The 21,461-nt window shown below is 60.3% G+C and overlaps 1 protein-coding gene across 2 annotated transcripts; it reads right to left on the bottom strand.

Annotated features, from left to right (window-relative positions):
* Positions 1-1,154: 1,154 nt before the first annotated feature.
* Grem1 (gremlin 1, DAN family BMP antagonist) lies at positions 1,155-1,718 on the bottom strand. Of its 2 annotated transcripts, XM_048332773.1 has the most exons (2): positions 1,605-1,718; positions 1,155-1,487 (listed from the first exon to the last, which is right to left on the bottom strand). In XM_048332773.1, the coding sequence occupies exons 1-2, from the start codon at positions 1,716-1,718 to the stop codon at positions 1,170-1,172; spliced, it is 432 nt and encodes a 143-aa protein (XP_048188730.1). In that variant the 3' UTR covers positions 1,155-1,169. The 2 variants fall into 2 exon arrangements, with proteins under 2 accessions (XP_048188730.1, XP_048188728.1); XM_048332771.1 differs by having other exon boundaries at positions 1,155-1,718.
* Positions 1,719-21,461: the final 19,743 nt, after the last annotated feature.

The following is a 21,461-nucleotide window of genomic DNA, read 5'->3' as shown; positions in this document are numbered from 1 at the left end:
CCCCTCTCCCTCCCCTGCTCCCCACCATGGCTATCGCTGACACGAAACACGCTTCCCGCTGCAGTGGAGCAGTTTCTCTCCCATCTTAGACTCTTCTGGAACTGTCAGGCACACTCAACAGAGGCCAACGTTTATAATACAAGGCAGTTGCCCTCTGGAGCACTGTGCGTGGGTAAAGAAAGAGCAGTGGCGGCCAAGGGAAAAAGCTGTTAGGAGCTCAGCTTGGGAGTGTTGTTTTTTCCCTCCCATCCCTGTGTAGAAGGTTCTAGACTACATCACCTATCCTCGAGGAAGGTGTGCTTTGGTTCAGCTCACTCCATTCTGAAATCTTGAGCTGGGTGGTGTTACAGTTTTGTGTTGGGTCACAACTTGTCTCAGTCGACCATTGTGACCACCCGAGTCAGTGAGTCTTTGGTATCTGATTCCTTCTCTGGCCGCCCAGGTTCCTCCGGGGACACCAGGAGAAGCCTTGCCCTGAAGCGCGTGTGCTCTGGAGCACAGGGTGGGTCCACTGCACCCCCCCCCCACACACACACGCTCCGGGTCTCACGCCCGCGTCCCGGGTCACACCAGCGGGACGGGAGCAGAGGGGCGAGCGAGCGAGCCGGGGCACTGCAGCGCTGAAGCGGGGCTCTGGCCCCTCCGTGGCCTCTTCCGATAACATCCCTTCCATAGTGAGACCCCCCGGGCCCCCCCACACCCCGGGAGCACGGAAGGCGAGGCAGAGCCAGTCACGGCCCTGCCCCCGAAGCTGGGAGGCAGGTGGTGTGAGCGCCTCAGACCGTCCCCTTCGAAGGCCACGGACGGGTCCTCTGGCACCTGTGTCCCGCGTGCACGGACGGGTCCTCTGGCACCTGTGTCCCGTGTGCTGGCGTGCACGGACGGGTCCTCTGGCACCTGTGTCCCGTGTGCTGGCATGCACGGACGGGTCCTCTGGCACCTGTGTCCCGTGTGCTCGCGTGCACGGACGGGTCCTCTGGCACCTGTGTCCCATGTGCTGGCGTGCACAGACGGGTCCTCTGGCACCTGTGTCCCGTGTGCTGGCGTGCACAGGCTGCACAGCAGGGCCTCAGCCGGCGGCGGCGCCGGCCCTTCGGCCTCTGGGGTAAGCCGGGAGGAGGGGGACGGTTGGGGTCTGGCTCCTCAGGCGGCTGCGGGGCCCGCGGGGCCTAGTCCAGGTCGATGGATATGCACCGGCACTGCTTCACGCGGGTGACCCTCTTCTTCCTGGTGGGCGGCTGCAGCTGGGGGCAGTTGAGCGTGACCATCATGGTGGTGAACTTCTTGGGCTTGCAGAAGGAGCAGGACTGGAAGGAGCCCTCCTCCTTGCGGATGTGCCTGGGGATGTAGAAGGAGTTGCACTGGCCGTAGCAGAAGCGGTTGATGACGGTGCGGCTGTTGCAGCCCTCCTCGTGGACCGTCTGCTTCAGCGGCTGGGTTTTGCACCAGTCTCGCTTCAGGTACTTGCGCTCGGTCACGTGCAGGGCCTCTTGGCTGGACTCCAGGACCTCCTCCCCGGGCAGGGCCGCGCCCCGGCCCCGGCCCCGGCCCCTGGAGCCAGGCTGCTGGGCCCACTGAGTCTGCTCCGAGTCATTGTGCTGGGCCTTGTCCGGAGGGGGGATGGCCCCTTGCGACCCCTTCTTCTTCCCCTCGGCCGCCGGCAGCAGGGTCCCCCAGAGGAGAAGCAGCGCTCCCACCGTGTAGGCGGCACGGCTCATGCTGGAGGGAGAAGCGGAGAGGGAGACACGGACATGAAGAGCTGAGTTTCCCCACAGTGCCCGGTAGCACCCCCGCGGACGGACGGGGCATCTGCCGGGCGACGCGGCGCCCACCTCCGCCTGTCGTGCTAGGGACGAGACACTCCGCGCCGGTCACTCTGCCCGGGCTGGAAGGGGACCGCGACCCCTGCGTGCCCCCCAGGAATCCTCCTGCACCCTGACACCCTTCACATTCAACTCTGCCTCAGGGTCACCTTACCGCATTCATTATTGTATTTGACAGCATGAAACTTTCCACGGTTACCGGGCAGTGGGCAGAGACCAGACAGCACGGGACCGGAAGACCCCGGAGGGCACGGACGCCCTTCACCCCGTGGCCGGCATGCTTCCACTCGCCCGGGGTGAGGTTTGCCCTGGATCCGCGGCCCCGGCCACGCGCATGAACGGCAGTAACAGCACAACAGATGTCTGCAAATATTTATACTAATGTCATGGGCATCCTGAATATTTTAATAACAATGAGTTATTCTGGGTGGAACTGGACTTAGATATGGGCCCTAAAGGGAAGAGGCAAAACCATGGCTTAAACAAACAAATATACATAAAAAGAAAGACATGACAATACCCTGGAAAGCACAAACAGAAAAATGATGGAGCATAGTAGGCCAGAGAAAGGAGGGCTCTAATAGTGTTGGTGGAGAGAAGGGCAGACAAAACAGAAAGAGGGAGGGAGAGGATGGAGAGGGAGAGAAGAGGAGCAGGAGGAGGGATTCAATAGGCAGAGGAGAAAGAGGAAGAGGAGTAGCATCATGTTCTTTTGCAAGAGTATTCAGGAGAGAAGCATGCAACAATTGAACTCCCTGGCAGCCAGCTTCTTGGACTTGAGAGCTATCTGGGACCAGTGTTAAAAGCGGATTCCTGTCCAGCAGGTCTGTCTGGCGCAGAGCAAGCGGTACTAAGATGCAGAAGGAGGTGCGCTTCTAGGTCTCGTTTCAAAATAGTACTGAGCTTCTCCAGAGACCAGGGTGACTTGAGCCGTGGCCCCTCAGTCTCCTGGGAAGACGCAGTGTGAACTGGAGAAGCGCTCACAAGCAAGTTTCTATTCTTTAGATGAAGGCCAAGGGCTACAATAAAACTCATTCACTGACCAGTTCAAAGCGGGAGTGCCTAGAGCACACCGACATCATCCTCTGGGCCTGGAGATGTGAGTGCCTTCCAGGGCCGTCAGGGGCCGCCTTCCCCGACGCCACACGGGACAGCCCCACAGGTGTGACCCCAGCTTTGCGTGCCTGGTGTTTCCATCTGTGCTTGAACAACACTGAGTGCTGATGAGCGCTTGTTTATGGTCTCACCTTCAGTGCCTGGTACAACGTAGATTTTCATTCATCTATGATTGTGTATCATATGAAACATAGACTTTAGTGTCTGTTCCTTGGGTTTTGAGGATCGTCCTGTTCTTGTTTTGGAGCTGGGGATTGAACCGAAGGCCTTGTGCATGGTAGGCAAGTGCACTACCACTGAGCTACATCCCCAGCCCGGTTCTTGGCGTGTTAAAATGCCTTTTCTAGAGCCAGTAGCAATCTTCCGGTTTCTGACCCTGACTACAACAAAATCCATGTGGCCTGCTGAGCTCCCTAGCCCTTGTTTAATTTTTCAAGGCAAGTTCCAAATGTTTCCAACTTTTACCTGGTCCCTCGGGGATACTGTGGTGTTTATTTTCTAATTGAAGCCGTTGGACACACTACTGCAACAATCAAGCAGTCCGTTCAAAATTAGTCAACTGTGGCTTTCAGGTTGAATTTAGACAAACTTCCTGTTCCTTGGGGAATGCATGTACCCCATAAGCCAAGGGGTCTGGAGTGGCAGGCTTGTTTTTCTTTAAAGAAGAAAAACTTCTCACGATAGGACTGATTATCTGGGGAAAGTGAAATGGTTCTTCATCTTTAGGAGACTACTTTAAAAATATCCTTAGTGCTATGAGGCTTTCCGTTCTAAACAGAGAAAAGGAACAACACACTTCAAGGACATTAACCATCAGAGACTTCTCCTTGGGGAACCTCGCTCTTCTGTCTGATCAAGTAGGTTTCCCAGGGTGCTTTGGGATAGTCTACCCGGGTACCCGTTAGAGGGAGGCCTGGAATTCCCACTGGAGCCTGCAGGGCCTCTGTCTGGCACAGTGGGCAATCCCCAAAGCCCTCCCCGCCTCCAAGCTAATCCCGATTACTCAGTGAGGGACGGGGGGACATCCGCTCTGAGAACCACAACTGCACTGCCACCAAGCAACCTGCGCGCTGTAAATGTTATCCATGTGCAGGAGATCGAGGTGATTGTTTTCCATGTCCACACCTAGCAAGGGCCATGTAATCGAAAAGAAGAAAAAACCTCCAGGTCTGGATTCCTACAAATGGTCACCCATGTCCACCCGTTAGCCACAAACGCTTGGTGCTGATTTCCATCTCCAAAGCGGCCAGTTTACATCGTTCAGTGCAGCCTTATTGCATGAAGTCGGCGTGCATCCAGTCGCCCAGCAAACATCTCTCCCTTGCAGACGGTTTTATCCTTCATTCCAGACCTTTCTTCAACCGTCCTGTAACACGTTTCTGCTCAAGCAACATGGTCCTAGTTTCATGGTGAGTTTTCTCTACAGTTGTTCTCCGCCAGTGAGTTTCACTCCACCCTCTGCCTCTTCTCGACAGGGTCTCCTTATCTGAAGGGCCACACGCCCAAAGCCTGCTTCTCTGCCTTCAGCTTTCCTCCTCTCCCTCGTGATGGGGAGTGAGCGAGGCACGCCGTACTCGCCCCTCCTACCCCATCCACGGGCCAGGCCCCGTCCCGGCCTCCACAGGCTCAAGAAGACAGTCCTCTGCAGAGGAGGAGCACAAGTGGTAATGCTTGACCTTTATGGCTCTGGGAAAACTTGGGCCAACTCCTCTCAACTCTCCCTGAGGTATAGTTCTCAAATTAGCCAAGCAACTGGCTCCTATAGTCGGTTAATCAGAGTTAGAATCGAATTAAAATTACAGTGAAAGCCAAATATCTGCCTGAACTTCTGGTCGCGTCCTCCTGTCGAATCAAGTCTAGGAAGACATTCAACAGGCAGGACATCAAACCATTCTCCCAGCATAAAACACGATTGAAGAGATTGCAAATATGCTACATCCAAGCCAGGTTTTATAAGGCAACCTATGCCTTTTCTTCAGGACTAGATCGCTGGGAAATTCAAATATTATTTTCAATTTGTGAAAATAATAATCAACTCTTATAAACTAAGTAGAAAATTCCCTAGAGTAAGGTTGATTTTTTTTTCCAAATAAGTTAAATCAAGGAGATAAGAATTACAGATTGGTACACCAATTGTTAAAATCTCATTCCAAATGTTGAAAATCTCTTCACCAATAACCTCCCTATTCCCAAAACCACATCCAGCGGAGCCCAGTACTGCACAGGGCAGGGGAGGCGTGGTGGTTTTCCAACGCCACGGCTCCACCTTCATGGTTAGGTGTCTTTCTGTGAGTAAAGGTGGCATGCGGTTCTTCAGATGAACAGGAAATGGGTCAGGAAGCACAGCACTGAAGGTTCTCTGAGCAGCCCCGGGGAGTGACCGCCAGGTACCGGCTGTGTGCTACGTGTAGACCAGATGCATTAGCAACCGTGGAAAGTGGGATGGGCCACGCTGGGCTGTGTCCCTGGGTGCTCATCTTAGTACTTCTTCCCACGCCACCACTGAGAACAGAAGCCGCCTCTCGTTTCTCAGCCTGTGCTCTACCGGGCATTACGCTCAGTTCTGCCTGACTATCATCGTTCATCTTCCATAGCGAAACATGAGGTGGCTGACACTGCCTGCCTTCCACCGGCCAGAAGTCTGTCCAGATCGTTCACTTGTAAGTGGAAGAGCCAAGGTGAGCCCCGCTTTACCTGACCCAACCCAGCCCATAACCACGGTCCCAGCGTCTCAGCACAGTGCTGCACAGAGCGAGGTGGACTTGTCCTCTAATGTAGCAGAATTCCAATGCTGTAAATCTGATAGCTATTTTGTATCCTCAGGCTGCATGCGAAGGGAAAGACTCCCCCCCCCCCCCATTCCCAGAGCTGCTGTTGCCCTTCCTGATTCTAAGAGCCTCTGTCAAAAGGAAGAAAATTCCCCAGCCGTAAGATCCCGCTGGCAGCACTTGGCTGATGAGTGGCTTTCAGTGAGGTGTGTCGGGTCTCCCCTCCCCTCCTCTCTTCCTCTCCTCTCCCTCCCCTCCCCTCCCCGCCCCTCCCTCCTCAACAAAGGTTTCCTGTCCATCTTTTCCTCTCCATTCCAGAATATGCTCTATCTACAGCCCTGCAGCCAGCCAGTGTTCTCGGGAGCCTATCTGTAGCCTGTCTCCACATTGTGTCATTTTTAATACGTGACCATTAGGACTGGGGTCATAGACAGCTGGGCTTAGGAAGGCAGCTGTCGCTCGTGGGGGGGGGGGTCCAGGCTTCTAGAGGTCTCCCTGTCACAAGAGACCACTGGAGTCAGCCTGGATTTCCTACAGATCCTGGGTTACCAAAACATCTCACTCAACGTGAACACTTAAGAAAATAGGAAACCTGTGAAACTACCAAGTTTACAAAAGACGAATTCTTACAGTGACCTGAGGTTACACACCACACACACACACACACACACACACACACACAGAGCCACTACTACTTTAAAGAGCTCTTAATTAGTAAATGTTAACAGTTCAAACCGAGCAGTTCATCCAATAACCACATCGTCTGTGGGCGCGGGGCGGGGGAGCGGGGGTGAAGGAGAATCCGGCCTTCTTAGGATCGCTTTGCTCGGTGCTTTTCAAAAGTCCCTGCTGTCGGTGCCCTGGCCCCCTGCCTGTCCGTCCGAAAAGGGAAGAGGGAGGAGGGAGGAGGGAGAGGGAGGGGAGGAGGGGAGGAGGGAGGGGGGAGGAGGGGTGGAAGGGAGGAGGGGTGGAGGGGAGGAGGGGAGGAGGGGAGGGGAGGAGGGGGAGGGGGAGGAGGGGAGGAGGGGAGGAGGAGGGGGAGGCAGGGATGGGGGGAGGAGGGGAGGAGGGGAGAGGAGGGGAGGAGGGAGGGAGGAGGGAGGGGGAGGAGGGGAGGAGGAGGAGGGGGAGGAGGGGAGGAGGGGAGGAGGGGTGGAGGGGAGGGAGGGGGTGGGAGGGGGAGGGGGAGGGGAGGAGGGGAGGCGGGGAGGAGGGGAGGAGGGGAGGAGGGGGAGGAGGGAGGAGGGGAGGGGGGAGGGGGAGGCGGGGAGGGGGGGAGGCGGGCGGCCTCCGAGGTGAGCGGGGGACGCCTCGCCCCGGGACGCGGTTATCTTAACCTCCTCCGTGCTGTTTATTTAACTTGTGAGCGGAGCCGGGAGGAAGCCCTGCCGGGTTTTCATCCGCCCGCCGCCGGCACCTCCGCGGGGACCCCGAGATCCGGGGACCCCCTTACCCGCCGCGGCCCCTGCGCCCGCAGGGCCGGTTCCGGGGGAGTTTTAACCCCCGTGTCGGGGAGCTTCTGCCGGGAAGGGCGGGGATTTGGGGTCTCGGGGAGGGGCCGGCGGGTCGCGCTGGGGGCCTCGCCCTGGAGCTCGGGGCCCCGGGGGGGGGGGGGGCATCCAGCCCGGCGGCTCCGGAGAGCGAGGAGGCGGCGTCCCCAGCGCTGCGCGCCCGGCCCGGCCCGGCCCGCCCGCTGGGCCCGCGTGCCTGCCCCGCCCTTCCCCGCCCCGCGCTGCCCCGCGCTGCCCTACCCCGCACTGTGCTGCCCCGCACTGTGCTGCCCCGCATTGTCCTGCCCTGCCCTTCCCTGCCCCGCGCTGCCCCGCACTGTGCTGCCCCGCACTGTGCTGCCCTCCGCTGTCCTGCCCCGCGCTGCCCGCACTGCCCCGCGCTGCCCCGCACTGCCCCGCGCTGCCCCGCACTGCCCCGCACTGCCCCGCACTGCCCCGCGCTGCCCCGCACTGCCCCGCACTGCCCCGCACTGCCCCGCACTGCCCCGCGCTGCCCCGCCACTGCCCCGCACTGTCCTGCCTTGCGCTGCCCCGCGCTGCCCTGCCCTTCCCTTCCCTGCCCCGCGCTGCCCCGCACTGCCCCGCCCTGCCCTTCCCTGCCCCGCGCTGCGCCGCCGGCCCCCCGGGCTGCGCGGTGGGGCTGGGCCGAGCCGGTGCCCCGTCGTCGGTTGGGGCGGAGGCGCCCGGTGGTGGCCGCGGGCGCCCGCCCGTCCGCGCTTCGCCGGGGGCGCGGGATGGGCGCGGGGTGGGGGCTGGGGAGGACAGCGCGGGCGTGGGAGGGCGCGGCCCGCACGGGCGCCGGGGCGTGGACCGGGCTGCGCTCGGAGGAGCCGCGGACACCCGCGCCCCGCCGGGGACCCCGCGCAGCGCCGCCCCACCCGCACCCCCGCCCCGCCCCACGGGCGCTGCCGCCTCGGGAAGCAACGCGGACGGACGGACGGCCCGGCTCCCGGTGTCCTCGGGGAGCCGGGCGCGGTGACCTGAGCGGGACGCGGGGCCCCCCGGCCCCCCGGACAGCCTGCCCGCACGCGCACACCGCACACTGCACACGCGCACACCTGCACACGCGCACACTGCACACGCGCACACTGCACACGCGCACACACAGCTCACCTGCACACACCTGCACACGCACACACCGCACACGCGCACACCGCACACGCGCACACGCCCGCTCACCTGCCCGCGCGGAGCTCCGGGTCTGCGGCGGCGAGGTGGGGCGCTGCGCGCTGGCGGCCTGGGCTCCGGCGGGCGCGGGGCGCGGGGCTGCGGGGCTCCCGCGGGGCTCCGCTCCGCTCCGCTGGGCTCGGAGGGCGCGCCGAGTGCCCGGCATCGCGCCGCGCGGTTTAAATGCCGGCGGCCCGGCGGCGCCCCGGGCGGCGCCTCTCCATTGGCCGCGCGCCGCCCGCGGGGGGGGGGGGGGGGGACGGGGGCGGGGAGGAGCGGGGACCCCGCCGGCTGCCCCGACCCGCCCGCCCGGTCACCGGGGAGCCGCGCCTGAATGCGCAGCAAATCACGCTTTCCGCCGGTGGAAGAGCAGCTGCCGCGGGGGGAGCCGGCCCCGCACCCCGCGATCCGGCCCCGCGCCCCGCGATCCGGGCCCCGCGCCCCCGCGATCGCTCCCCGCGCCCCGCGATCGGCCCCGCGCCCCGCGATCGCTCCCCGCGCCCCGCGATCCGGCCCCCAAGCCCCGCGATCCGGCCCCGCGCCCCGCGATCGGGCACCGCACCCCGCGATCCGGCCCCGCGCCCCCGCGATCCGGCCCCGCGCCCCGCGATCGGCCCCGCGCCCCGCGATCCGGCCCCGCGCCCCGCGATCGCTCCCGCGCCCCGCGATCCGGCCCCGCGCCCCGCGATCGCTCCCCGCCGCCCCGCGATCCGGCCCCGCGCCCCGCGATCGCTCCCCGCGCCCCGCGATCCGGCCCCGCGCCCCGCGATCGCTCCCCCGCGCCCCGCGATCCGGCCCCCGCGCCCCGCGATCCGGCCCCGCGCCCCGCGATCGCTCCCCGCGCCCCGCGATCCGGCCCCCGCGCCCCGCGATCCGGCCCCCGCGCCCCGCGATCCGGCCCCCGCGCCCCGCGATCCGGCCCCGCACCACGCGATCCGGCCCCCGCGCCCCGCGATCGCTCCCCGCGCCCCGCGATCCGGCCCCGCGCCCCGCGATCGCTCCCCGCGCCCCGCGATCCGGCCCCGCGCCCCGCGATCGCTCCCCGCGCCCCGCGATCCGGCCCCCGCGCCCCGCGATCCGGCCCCGCGCCCCGCGATCGCTCCCCGCGCCCCGCGATCCGGCCCCCGCGCCCCGCGATCCGGCCCCCGCGCCCCGCGATCCGGCCCCCGCGCCCCGCGATCCGGCCCCGCACCACGCGATCCGGCCCCGCGCCCCGCGATCCCTCCCTGCGCCCCGCGATCCGGCCCCGCGTCCCGCGCCCCGGCCCGCGGCGGCTCCGGCCTGGCTGGAACCCCGAACGTCCTGGGCCCTAGGTGAGCCCCCGCCCCCCGCGCGCCTCCCACCGCCCCGCCACACCTGCTCCCCGCGCCGCTTCGGCCAGGCGCGGACCCGCACAGGAGATTCCCAGAGAAAGTTGGCGGCGTCTGCACTGCCGAAAGCGAGACTCGTGAGGACGCGGGCACAGATGCGTGAGAAACATCCAGAACACCCCAGGGACCCGCACACTTGGCCGGGAAAACAGAGGAAGAAGAGGAAGAGGGCTGGGAGTGTGGCCAGCGGTAGAGCGCTCACCTCGCACCCATGTAAGCCCTGGGTTCGATTCCCCAGCACCACATACACAGAAAAAGCCAGAAGTGGCGCTGTGGCTCAGGTGGCAGAGTGCTAGCCTTGAGCAAAAAGAAGCCAGGGACAGTGCTCAGGCCCTGAGTCCAGGCCCAGGACTGGAAAAAAAAAAAAAAAGGAAGAAGATTTAATTTTTTTCTTTAATGGTGCGTTTTAGAGAGGCATCAAGAAACCCGCTGAACACCTAAAAGACATCTCAAGCCGTTGTTTTAAATAAGTGGAGCAAAAAGGAAGCTTGCATTTCCTTATCTGTAGAGAATCGTAACCTGAGTGTCTTTCATGCAAATGGGTTGCTGGGCAGCGCTCCATTCTTCGCCTTCCTGAGGTCCTTTCTAGTTCTCCTTAGGAGCGGCCCTGGCCAGGTAGACTCCAAGAGAGAGGCCGCCACCAGGCGCCCCACACACACAGACCCCGGAGTCTGCCCCAGCTGCTCACAGGAGCACGATTCCCCCATTTCACAAGTATGTTAGCTCCACATCTTCTAAAAACCAAAACTTTCCCAGACTCACACAAATGCCCAGAAATCAAATACAAAGGAAATGTATTCCCATGAAGTGATTGTGTTTGCAGCCCGAAGACGGGCTGTATGTGTCTCTGCCTCAGTCTGGTAAACGTTGATGATCACTGCTTCTGTCTGAGGAAGCTTCTCAGACCACGCCTCCACAACACACACACACACACGTGCAACACAACACACACCACATAGACATAACTCATGCACACACAACACACAGCGTACCCTCCCACACCTCAGTCTTAGCCACTGAGTCACTCTTCCTGTCGGTCTGTCTGTCTGTGTGTCGCTTCCTCCCTGTCCCTCCCTCTCCTCTCTCTAGCATCACAGTGTTCTCCTCCGGTACACGGTCTGCTTCGTGAGGACAGGGCCTCTCTGCTGTGATCCCTTTCATTACACGGGGCCATGAAGCGAGCGAGTGTCCTGAGCACCACGTCCGGCTCACCCGGGACTCACCGGGCGGGGACAGGCGGAGAAGGTTCCGCACACGAGCCGTGAGTGGGACAGACACAGGCTGTCTCTCCGGGGCGGGCAGTGCAGCGTGTTTGTGAGTGTGTACACGGGCGTACAAGTGATTTGCCTCGTATCTGAGTTTCCACAGCTCTCAACTGTCACCGCAAACCTCACGCAGTCAGGATGAAGACAGAAGAGTGGAAGCTCCTGATAGTCACTGGGAAGAACTAACATAGCTCAAGACCCTCTGGGTTGAGCTTCTGCGCCCGAGCTCCCCACCCGTGAGTACTGAGCGAGGAACTTCACGTAGCCGCCTTGAGGTGCTGTGAGAAAGCTCGCCCTTGGTTGGGTGGTTGTTGTGGTGTCCTTTCCCACCAAGCGTCTGTGGAATGAGCTCTGACCCCTGACCGGGGGGGGGGGGGGGGGGCTGCTGTCGGAAACACGACAGGACTTTGTAGCTCCCTCTGCAGCCCGCCCTGCATGCAGTGGTGGGGCTCTGCCCGCCCCTTTGCATTGGAGTCACCAGAATGCAGCACTTCGCGCAGTTGAAACTAGCTTGGTGCATCCTTCCTAAAGAAAATAGAGGGTAAACAATAAACGATAGCTTAAAAAAACACAGGTGTGTGCACCAGCTCAATAGCAGTGAAAAGAAGTCATCCAGCATGGATTCTTCCCACAAACCAATAAGAGAACCCACACACAGACCAACAAGCAAACAAAATTCACACACACACACACACTCATACACACACACTCCTGAGCAGCCAAAAAACATGAAAAATTCTGCCTGGCCCCAGTGCATGGGGGGAAAGACCCAATAAAGTGAGGAGAGACTGTTGCTGACCTCTCCGATTCACAGAGGGGCGGGAGCCTTACAACGTGCAACACTGGAAAAGAATACAGAGGTGCAGAGAATAAAGGAATTGCCAACTGGAATGGCCGCTTCGGAGAGTCACCTGACGGTGTGCGAAAGGAAGCACGTGCCTGGTAATCCCCTGGCCACTCTGCCTCTCCGAGGATTCTCAAGTGCGTGTGCGGACCGCAGGCGGGTGTGGCACGTGTGCCGCGGTTGGCTGTACCTGTGTGCGGTAGACAGGCACGGGAGGCGGCGTGAGAAATCCGTCACACAGAAGGATACCGTGCAGCTGCTACACGGAGCGGACGCGACGCGCGTGTGCCCGAGGACAGCCGCACGCCAGCCATGCTGTACAGCGCGTGTCGAACGATCGATACGCGCAGAAGGACAGGCACCGTGACGAAGGCACGAGTGAAACCGTGGCGTGAGCTGATGGCGAGGACGCGAGCGTTCATAGGAGCGCGTGGGTAATGATTCGAATCCAGATCTTCAGAGACGCCCGCCGGAGTCGGGGTGGGAGGGGGATGGGTTAGAGATGAGATGGAAAGGTTCGCCACTTTAGGGTGTTTTTAAAACATATTTTTTTCTTAGTCTCAAAATGAACATGACGAAATGCTGGCCATCTTTACTGCTGGGTGCAAGGCTCAGGGAAGTTTGTTAGGTGTTGGTAACGTGGGCGTTTTCTCTAACAAGAATCTGGTGGGAGGTTTTGATTCCCGTGGCGGGGCGGGTGACCCCTGCTTCTGGGGTCTCCCCAGCTTCAACCAGCTCGGGTGTGCCGGCGGGACAGACCGGGCTTGCCTGGTGTGGCTGTGTCCGCCATCTTCCGGGGCAGAGCCCTGGCCCCCCCGCCTCGCCCCGGGACGTTGGTGGGCGACAGCGTGGCCCGTCCCCCGTCTGTGGAGACGCAGGCGCGTGTGTGCGTGCGGCCGGGAGCAAGGCGCCCCTGCGGGCTGTTCAGGCCTCTTCCATAGCTGCCCACTCCCCCCGGGGCGGGCGCTGCCCTGTGCCTCTTTCTGAAAGGGGAAGGGGCTGCTGGGGGGGGGTGAGGGGGGAGGGCGTGGCCGCTCGAGGCAGGGAGGGGTTCACAGCCAGCTGCGCCCCAGTTGGAGTGTGGAGAGCGGCTCAGGCGCCAGGGCTGCTCCACAGGGGTCACCCCAGTGACGACGGCTGAGCTGCGTTCCGTGCACGCAGCGCAGGGCACCCGGAAAGCCATCGTCTTAGACGGCTAAGGTACGCCAGCACTCCCTCACCAGCCCATACTGTCAAGACGCCCGCTTGTTGCAAGTATGCACGCGCACACGCACGCACACGCACGCACACACACGCGCACACACATCCGAGAACTATGAGTTGGGTTGCAGTGTGACTTGACGTATGAAGAATTATGAACACATGGCCATGGAAGCTGGGGCGCCGTTTTCCTGGGGCTCCGTGTGAGTCCTCAGCCCGCCTCACGGCTGTGAGGACCGCTGGGACCGTGGGGGGGGGCTGCTCAAGGCAGAGGGGGGGAGGCTGGGGGGGGAGGGAAGCCCTCGCTGCTCTCCCTTCGGGGGCCTGGGCTGACCGCCCCCTAGGTCTTGGGGGGGCCTGAGAAACGACTCCCCGTTCCTTCCTAAGAGACCGGTGACAGTGCAAAGCACGGGCGCGCCCCGGCATGGCGCGCGTGTCTGCGAAGCTGGCGGACCGCGGGCGCGTGGGGACCCCCGGGCGGAACGCGGGGAGGCGAGGTGGGGGCGTCTGCCTCGTCCGGTGACCAGGGCGCGGGAGCAGGGACGCCTGGCACCGCCACCTCGGCCCCCGCAGCTCCCGGTCACCGCGTGGGCATCTCGGAGGCCCCCCCAGGTGCGGGCGCCCACCTGCCCTCCAGGCCCCGTGGGGCAGGGGAGTGGGGGACCCCCCCCCCCGCCCAGGCTCAAGGGCCTGCTTGGTGAGGAAGACACGGGCGCTCGGGTGGAAAGCTTTCCACTCGTGACGGGTGTGCGCGGGAGTCACAGCCGTCCACGCGGGGTGCGGGCCGCGCGGGGTGGGCGCCCCCCAGGCTCCTCTGCAGTCAGTACACCAGCCTGAGCCGCGAGTGTTCTGGTCATCTGAGTGGAAGGAGGGGGGCAGGGAGGGGCAGGGCAGAGGGCGGGAGGGGACGAGCTGGAGGCATGGGAAGGTAGACTCTAGGAACTCGTAAATGACAAATGATTTCAGAAAACGCAGCTTCCCTGAAATGTAGCCGAACGTTGGCTCTGTAGGCCTATTTCTTTTCTTTCCTTTCTTTCTTTCTTTTTTATACCAGTACTGGGGATTGAACTCAGAGCCTTGTGCTTTCACTTGGCTTGTTTGCTCAAGATTGGACCACTACCACTTGAGTTAGACCTCCTATTTATTCGTATTTCTTTTGTGTTCCTTTGCGTGTGTGTGCCAGTCCTGGGGCTTGAACTTACGGCCTGGGCACTGTCCCTGAGCTTTTGCTCGAGGCTAGTGCTCTACCACTTGAGCCACAGCTTCACTTCTGCCTATTTTTGGCGGTTACTTGGAGATCAGAGTCTCATAGACTTTCCCACCCCAGCTGGCTTCGAACCACCATCCCCAGAGCTCGCCTCCCGAGTATTACAGGGTTACCTGAGGATTACAGGTTACAGGTGTGAGCCTCAGGTACCTGACTTGCTTCTGTTCTGGGGCGGGTTAAGGTGTCAGCCCTGGCCCCCTTCGCCTGTTTTGATGATAGCTATTCCATGTGTGCCCTGTGCCATCAATCTAGGGATTTTACCACTGGCTTTTTAAACGTTTTTTTTTTTTTTATTTTGAAAAACAAGATCTAGTAACTACCCCAGGACATTTGAGAGACAGGCTTAGTTCAAATGCCCCTGCCTTTCGCTGTGCTTGGAAGATTAAAGACACATCTCACTGTAGTTCACCCTGAGAAAGCAAGGAAGTAACAGCATTTTGAAATGGCCCTGTGGCTCTGGAAGCTCCCTTACAAACCACAGGAGGCTGGGAAGAGCCCAGGAGAGGAGCTGACAAGAAGACCCAGGCTCTTAGCAATAGGCTCAAGAGCAGCAAGGCGTGCCTTTCAGAGCCTGCTCGGATTTTGCAAGACTCATGATAGCTGTGTGTCCGAGAACAGTTGTCTCCCAAAGCTGGCCTCCCTGTCCCCTCCCTCATCCCTTCTGGGCCTTAATTCCCCCCATTCTCTCTACGTCTCTCCGCTTGGCAGTTGTGTGCAATGAATGATTCCCAAAGCTGACGGAGTGCCAATCAGAAGAAGAGCTTTAAAAAAAAAAAAAAAAAAGGATTGCCAGAGCTTTCTCTAGACTATTGAATCAGAATTTCCTGGGCTGGGGCCCAAGAATCTGCATTTTTTACACAGCTCTCCAGATGATTCTGACAAGCAGCCGGGTCTGGGAATCACTGGTATAGTGGAAAGAATTCTGTTTGCACCTAAGCTCAAGCATGGGTTGCTAGAACAATGTTCGTCGACTCGACTCATGGATTGTGAGGAAAATGGGAGCGGCATCTATACGACAGAGTGGCGCGAATCCAGAGCGCCCCCCCGCCCCCACCCCCACCCCGCGGCTGCTCAGCCGGCTCAGTCCCTTGCGCTCTGCTGCTGACACGCAAGCCTGCTGGAGCCGTTTTCTGAAAAAGTGCTTCGCTTCCTCTTCTGTGTCTAATTCCTTGTGAAACTTGGTCTCTCATCATCATTCACCACATACGTCGATGAATCACGGGGCCATTGTGCCATGTGTTCTTCCAAGTTCATTGCTACGAGAAACACTCAGCATCCAATGCATATTGTTTTTCGATATCTCTTTCCAAATTGCCATTACAGTTTCCATTCCTGGGAAATTACATAGACATGTCTGGATCCAGCTCTTTTATCTTTGCGTTTCTAACTGCTCTGTTTTCCTTCTTTCTTCCCATCAAATTCTCATATTTTGACATTTTTAAGACCAGCTCTTCCTTGATCTTTTCCTTCCTATAATACACGGAATTGAAATGAGCCCATTCTCCTTGGTGAGCCCTCTCGCCAAACACAAAACACTCTGAAGTTCGGCCTGTCTTTCTACGAGTGGGTTAACATCACACAAAGCTTGTGGTTTCACCCATCATAAACAAGAGTGTTTAACCGAACTCTGTTTCTTTTCTTCCCAAGAAACAAAGAATGGTTGGGGCAAAGTGAAATGAATTTATAAAAAGAGAAGATACTTATTAAAAATAGTGGCCATAAAAAATAAGTAAGTTGATCCAGTGGGAAGAAGTTCTAAGTTGCTTTAACTTAAAAGGAAATATTCTTGTGGACATCCACTGTGAATCAGGAGGAAAACACGTTGGCACTTTGAAAAGCTATTCTGGTCAGCGTGCAATGGAGCCCCTCCTCTGAGGATGTGAGAGGAAGAGGCAGACTCTATGTGCATGGTGGCGCCAAGGCGAGTCGCCGGGCTAAGTTACACGCCCATTGCCCTGAGCCCACGGGCACATACAGTGTCATTGCTGACAGCTTTGTATCCTGCATAGGCATCTGCACAGAAGAAGTACTCTCTTTACATCTCAATCCTCCACTCTACTCAGCAAGCTTTCTGCAATGTGGTTTGAGTTGTGCGTTGATTGATGACATCTTTGATGAATCAACAGTCAAGGCATATAGAAAAAGTGATCTGGGGATTTTTTTTCATAGGTTGGCGACGATGGGGGAATATTAGGACACGACTCTCTTTCTCTGTTGGCCTCAGTCACTACCGACACACATCACCGTTACGACGCAAACAACCCTCTCCCCCCACTGCGGTGTGCACGTGAAAGGGCTTGGCAAGCAGAAAGGAGCGACGGTTGTGTTTCACAGCCGATGGCTTGTGGGCTGCACCCTCCGGGGGCTCGGGGGCTCCGGCCGCGGCCGGGCCAGACGCGGACACTGTGCTTGGGCGTCCAGGACACGCAGCGTCTATGCTGAGGGTGCCGGGGGTGGTGAGGAGCTTGCCAGGGTCTCTAGGTAGGGGCGGCCTGGATGCTTAGAGCTCGGTTCTCCACCGGAGGTCCTAACGCACAGCTGGGCATCGCCGGCTCCACCTCCCAGCCCCGTCCGGCTGCCATGGCGTCTGCCATCCCCATGGATCCGTGCTGCCGTCCGCCGGCCCGGTTGGGCCTGTGGCCGCCGTTCTCCATCGCCGCCCCTGCCTCCGGCGTTCGTGTCACAGCCGCAGGGCTTGTGTTCTCCACGTCACTTCCTGAGGAGACCCCAGCCACGGCGCTTCCTTCCTGACCGGCTCTCACCCACGCCCTTCACTGTCCCCCGACTTCCTCGGCCCGGCCTTCCCAGCAGCCCGGAGCAGAGGAGTCACCGTCACCCGCGTCCTCCCCAGCCCTCCTGCCCGGGACACGCGGGCCGACTTGCACGCGCCGAGGGGGCGCGGTGCCCTTCTCCCGACTCCGCTGCCCGCCTGGACCGCGGCGACCGCGCGCGACTCTGCAGCCGTCAGGGGCCGGTGGCCTCCGGCTCCGGGAGACTCGCGGCCCTGAAAGCTTTCAGAGAGGGGGAGGGGGGGCTCCCCCCCTTGCGGGCTTGGGGGTGTGGTGTGGGAGGCTGGGCTGCTCGTTACGCGGTGGTGCCTTGCTTGGGCTATGGGGCAGGTGGATGACTGAATCCCCGAGACCGCCCCCACTGCCCGGTACCTGCCCTCCAGACGGACCCCAGCTCCCCGCAGAAACGACCAGAATCGGCCCGTCCAGGAATCCCAGCAAGGACAATCTGAAGTCACTCAGCTCACAAACTCCGCTGGGGCTCTGCATTTGTGGCAGGAGAAAAAGGGGAGCTGGAGAGTCCCAGCTCTGCCTGTCTCCATGCCTCCTTCTGTCTTTCCCTCTCCCCCCCCTTTTCATTCTTCCCCCCAACAATGACACACTGTGACTGTGCACCCTCAGCTGTGTGACTGTGCACCCTCAGCTGTGTGACTGTGCACCCCCACGCTGTGTGACTGTGCACCCTCAGCTGTGTGACTGTGCACCCTCAGCTGTGTGACTGTGCACCCTCAGCTGTGTGACTGTGCACCCTCAGCTGTGTGACTGTGCACCCTCAGCTGTGTGACTGTGCACCCTCAGCTGTGTGACTGTGCACCCTCAGCTGTGTGACTGTGCACCCTCAGCTGTGTGACTGTGCACCCTCAGCTGTGTGACTGTGCACCCTCAGCTGTGTGACTGTGCACCCTCAGCTGTGTGACTGTGCACCCTCAGCTGTGTGACTGTGCACCCTCAGCTGTGTGACTGTGCACCCCCGCGCTGTGTGACTGTGCACCCTCAGCTGTGTGACTGTGCACCCTCAGCTGTGTGACTGCACCCTCAGCTGTGTGACTGTGCACCCTCAGCTGTGTGACTGTGCACCCCCGCGCTGTGTGACTGTGCACCCTCAGCTGTGTGACTGTGCACCCTCAGCTGTGTGACTGTGCACCCCCGCGCTGTGTGACTGTGCACCCTCAGCTGTGTGACTGTGCACCCCCACGCTGTGTGACTGTGCACCCCCGCGCTGTGTGACTGTGCACCCTCAGCTGTGTGACTGTGCACCCTCAGCTGTGTGACTGTGCACCCCCGCGCTGTGTGACTGTGCATCCCCACGCTGTGTGACTGTGCACCCCCACACTGTGACTGTGCACCCTCAGCTGTGTGACTGTGCACCCTCCGCTGTGTGACTGTGCACCCCCGCGCTGTGTGACTGTGCACCCTCAGCTGTGTGACTGTGCACCCTCAGCTGTGTGACTGTGCACCCCCAGCTGTGTGACTGTGCACCCTCAGCTGTGTGACTGTGCACCCCCACGCTGTGTGACTGTGCACCCCCGCGCTGTGTGACTGTGCACCCCCGCGCTGTGTGACTGTGCACCCTCAGCTGTGTGACTGTGCACCCTCAGCTGTGTGACTGTGCACCCTCAGCTGTGTGACTGTGCACCCTCAGCTGTGTGACTGTGCATCCCCACGCTGTGTGACTGTGCACCCCCACACTGTGACTGTGCACCCTCAGCTGTGTGACTGTGCACCCTCAGCTGTGTGACTGTGCACCCTCAGCTGTGTGACTGTGCACCTCCGCGCTGTGTGACTGTGCACCCTCAGCTGTGTGACTGTGCACCCTCAGCTGTGTGACTGTGCACCCTCAGCTGTGTGACTGTGCACCCTCAGCTGTGTGACTGTGCATCCCCACGCTGTGTGACTGTGCACCCTCAGCTGTGTGACTGTGCACCCTCAGCTGTGTGACTGTGCACCCTCAGCTGTGTGACTGTGCACCCTCAGCTGTGTGACTGTGCACCCTCAGCTGTGTGACTGTGCACCCTCAGCTGTGTGACTGTGCACCCTCAGCTGTGTGACTGTGCACCTCCGCGCTGTGTGACTGTGCACCCCCGCGCTGTGTGACTGTGCACCCTCAGCTGTGTGACTGTGCACCCTCAGCTGTGTGACTGTGCACCCTCAGCTGTGTGACTGTGCACCCTCAGCTGTGTGACTGTGCACCCTCAGCTGTGTGACTGTGCACCCTCAGCTGTGTGACTGTGCACCCCCGCGCTGTGTGACTGTGCACCCCCGCGCTGTGTGACTGTGCACCCTCAGCTGTGTGACTGTGCACCCTCAGCTGTGTGACTGTGCACCCTCAGCTGTGTGACTGTGCACCCTCAGCTGTGTGACTGTGCACCTCCGCGCTGTGTGACTGTGCACCCTCAGCTGTGTGACTGTGCACCCTCAGCTGTGTGACTGTGCACCCTCAGCTGTGTGACTGTGCATCCCCACGCTGTGTGACTGTGCACCCTCAGCTGTGTGACTGTGCACCCTCAGCTGTGTGACTGCACCCTCAGCTGTGTGACTGTGCACCCTCAGCTGTGTGACTGTGCACCCTCAGCTGTGTGACTGCACCCTCAGCTGTGTGACTGTGCATCCCCACGCTGTGTGACTGTGCACCCTCAGCTGTGTGACTGTGCACCCTCAGCTGTGTGACTGTGCACCCCCGCGCTGTGTGACTGTGCTTCCCCACGCTGTGTGACTGTGCACCCCCACACTGTGACTGCGCACCCTCAGCTGTGTGACTGTGCACCTCCGCGCTGTGTGACTGCGCACCCCCATTCTCTGTCCATCTGCTCCGGGAGCCTCCCGCCCGCTGCCGTGCAGTGCGAGTGCATTCAGATTGGCGGCTGGTGGCGGCTCCCGGGCCTTATAGTCTCGCCGTGGTGCCTGGCATTCTTTTGTTCTTTTCACCACAGGTGCCAGGGTGGATGCATCCACCTTCCTGGTTTCGAGGCGCCCCGTCTGCCTCCTCAGGGAAGGACCCACGGGCTGAAATGGAGCCCCAGGAACTGCAGTGTCCCCGGTGTGGGTTTGGCTCGGCCCTCACCCACGAGGACTGGTCACAGCCCCACGTGTTCTCCACTCAGAGGGGCCTTGGCAGAGCCCCGCAGGCGCCCAGTCCAAGGTCTTCCTGCCCCGTCTGTCTTGCCCTGGCCATGGAGGTCACCCGCCCCCATCCAGATCCTGCCCATGAACCTGTGCTGCCCGCTTCTCCCCCAGTGCCAGGAAAGCGGTCCTCAGCCCCTCTGCAGCCCTGTCCACGCTTTCTACCCCCACCCCCCACGCCGTTTCCACAGCCTCTGCCCACCGTAACCCCCTTTACCGCGGAACCACGCTTGTGGTGCTCGTTTGGAAAGGTTCAGCTAGATGCAATCACAGACAGAAGGACTCCCACGGACTCACGGCCCAGCGGCCCCCCTCCCCCCCGCCCCGGGCCCAGTCCCGACGCACTGCGTCAGAGCCGCCGCCCTCCGCATCACTACCCATCCACGCTGACGCCACAGCCGAGCCATCGCGTCCTTCCACCTGCAGAGCGCGGTGCTCACCCTGAAGAGCTACGGGCGCTCAGCCATCCTAACACCCCGAAGCCAAGAGCCAGTCACGGCTCACACTTCCCCAGCTATCCAGTTAATGATACTTTTGTCCGGGTACGAATCTGACTGACGTACACACATTTTATTTGGCTCTTACGTCTCTTTAAAACCTGTTTTTCCCACCCATCGGCATATTGAAAGACTACTCACCCCGGTATCGCACTGGCCATCATCAGATCTGTGAGGCGGGCGTAACCCCGTCCCCATGTGCTATGCCGCTTTGCTGTCGAAATCAGAGACGGTCACGTGTGTCAAGCTCTTCCATTTAAAAAGAACTTGTAAGCCAGGTGCCAGTGGCTCACACCTACAACCCGAGCTACTCAAGCGGCTGAGCTCTGAGGATCACAGTTCAAAGCCAGCCCAGGCAGTGAAGTCCATGAGGCACTTATCTCTGATTAAATACCAAAAGCTAGAAGCGGCGCTGTGGCTCAAGTGGTACAGCACTAATTAGCCTTGAGCACAAAAGTTCAGAGACAGCGCCGAGGCCTTGACTTCAAGCCCCAAGACTGGTGTGCCTGCGTTCACGTGTGTGTACACACACACACACACACTGTATTTTATAATGCTCTTAAAGCCCTTAAATCCACTCATGCTTGTACCACAGTTATTAAGAAGCAGTCAGGTAAGATCTGTCAGCCTCCTCTTGAGCACAGACTTGGTAATCAAATCAAATGCCAGCTATTACACATTTGGCCCAAACACCATATTAAACTGCAAGCGAACCGAGCATTTT

Source organism: Perognathus longimembris, chromosome 23, assembly GCF_023159225.1.
Source record: "Perognathus longimembris pacificus isolate PPM17 chromosome 23, ASM2315922v1, whole genome shotgun sequence".
Lineage (NCBI taxonomy): Eukaryota > Metazoa > Chordata > Mammalia > Rodentia > Heteromyidae > Perognathus > Perognathus longimembris.
The sequence above is the reverse complement of the archived record's forward strand: the minus strand, read 5'-3'. Positions and strand labels throughout refer to the sequence as shown.

Coding starts and splice junctions, on each gene's coding strand:
- Grem1 (XM_048332771.1), bottom strand. CDS start 1,718: ATGAGCCGTGCCGCCTACACGGTGGGAGCGCTGCTTCTCCTCTGGGGG.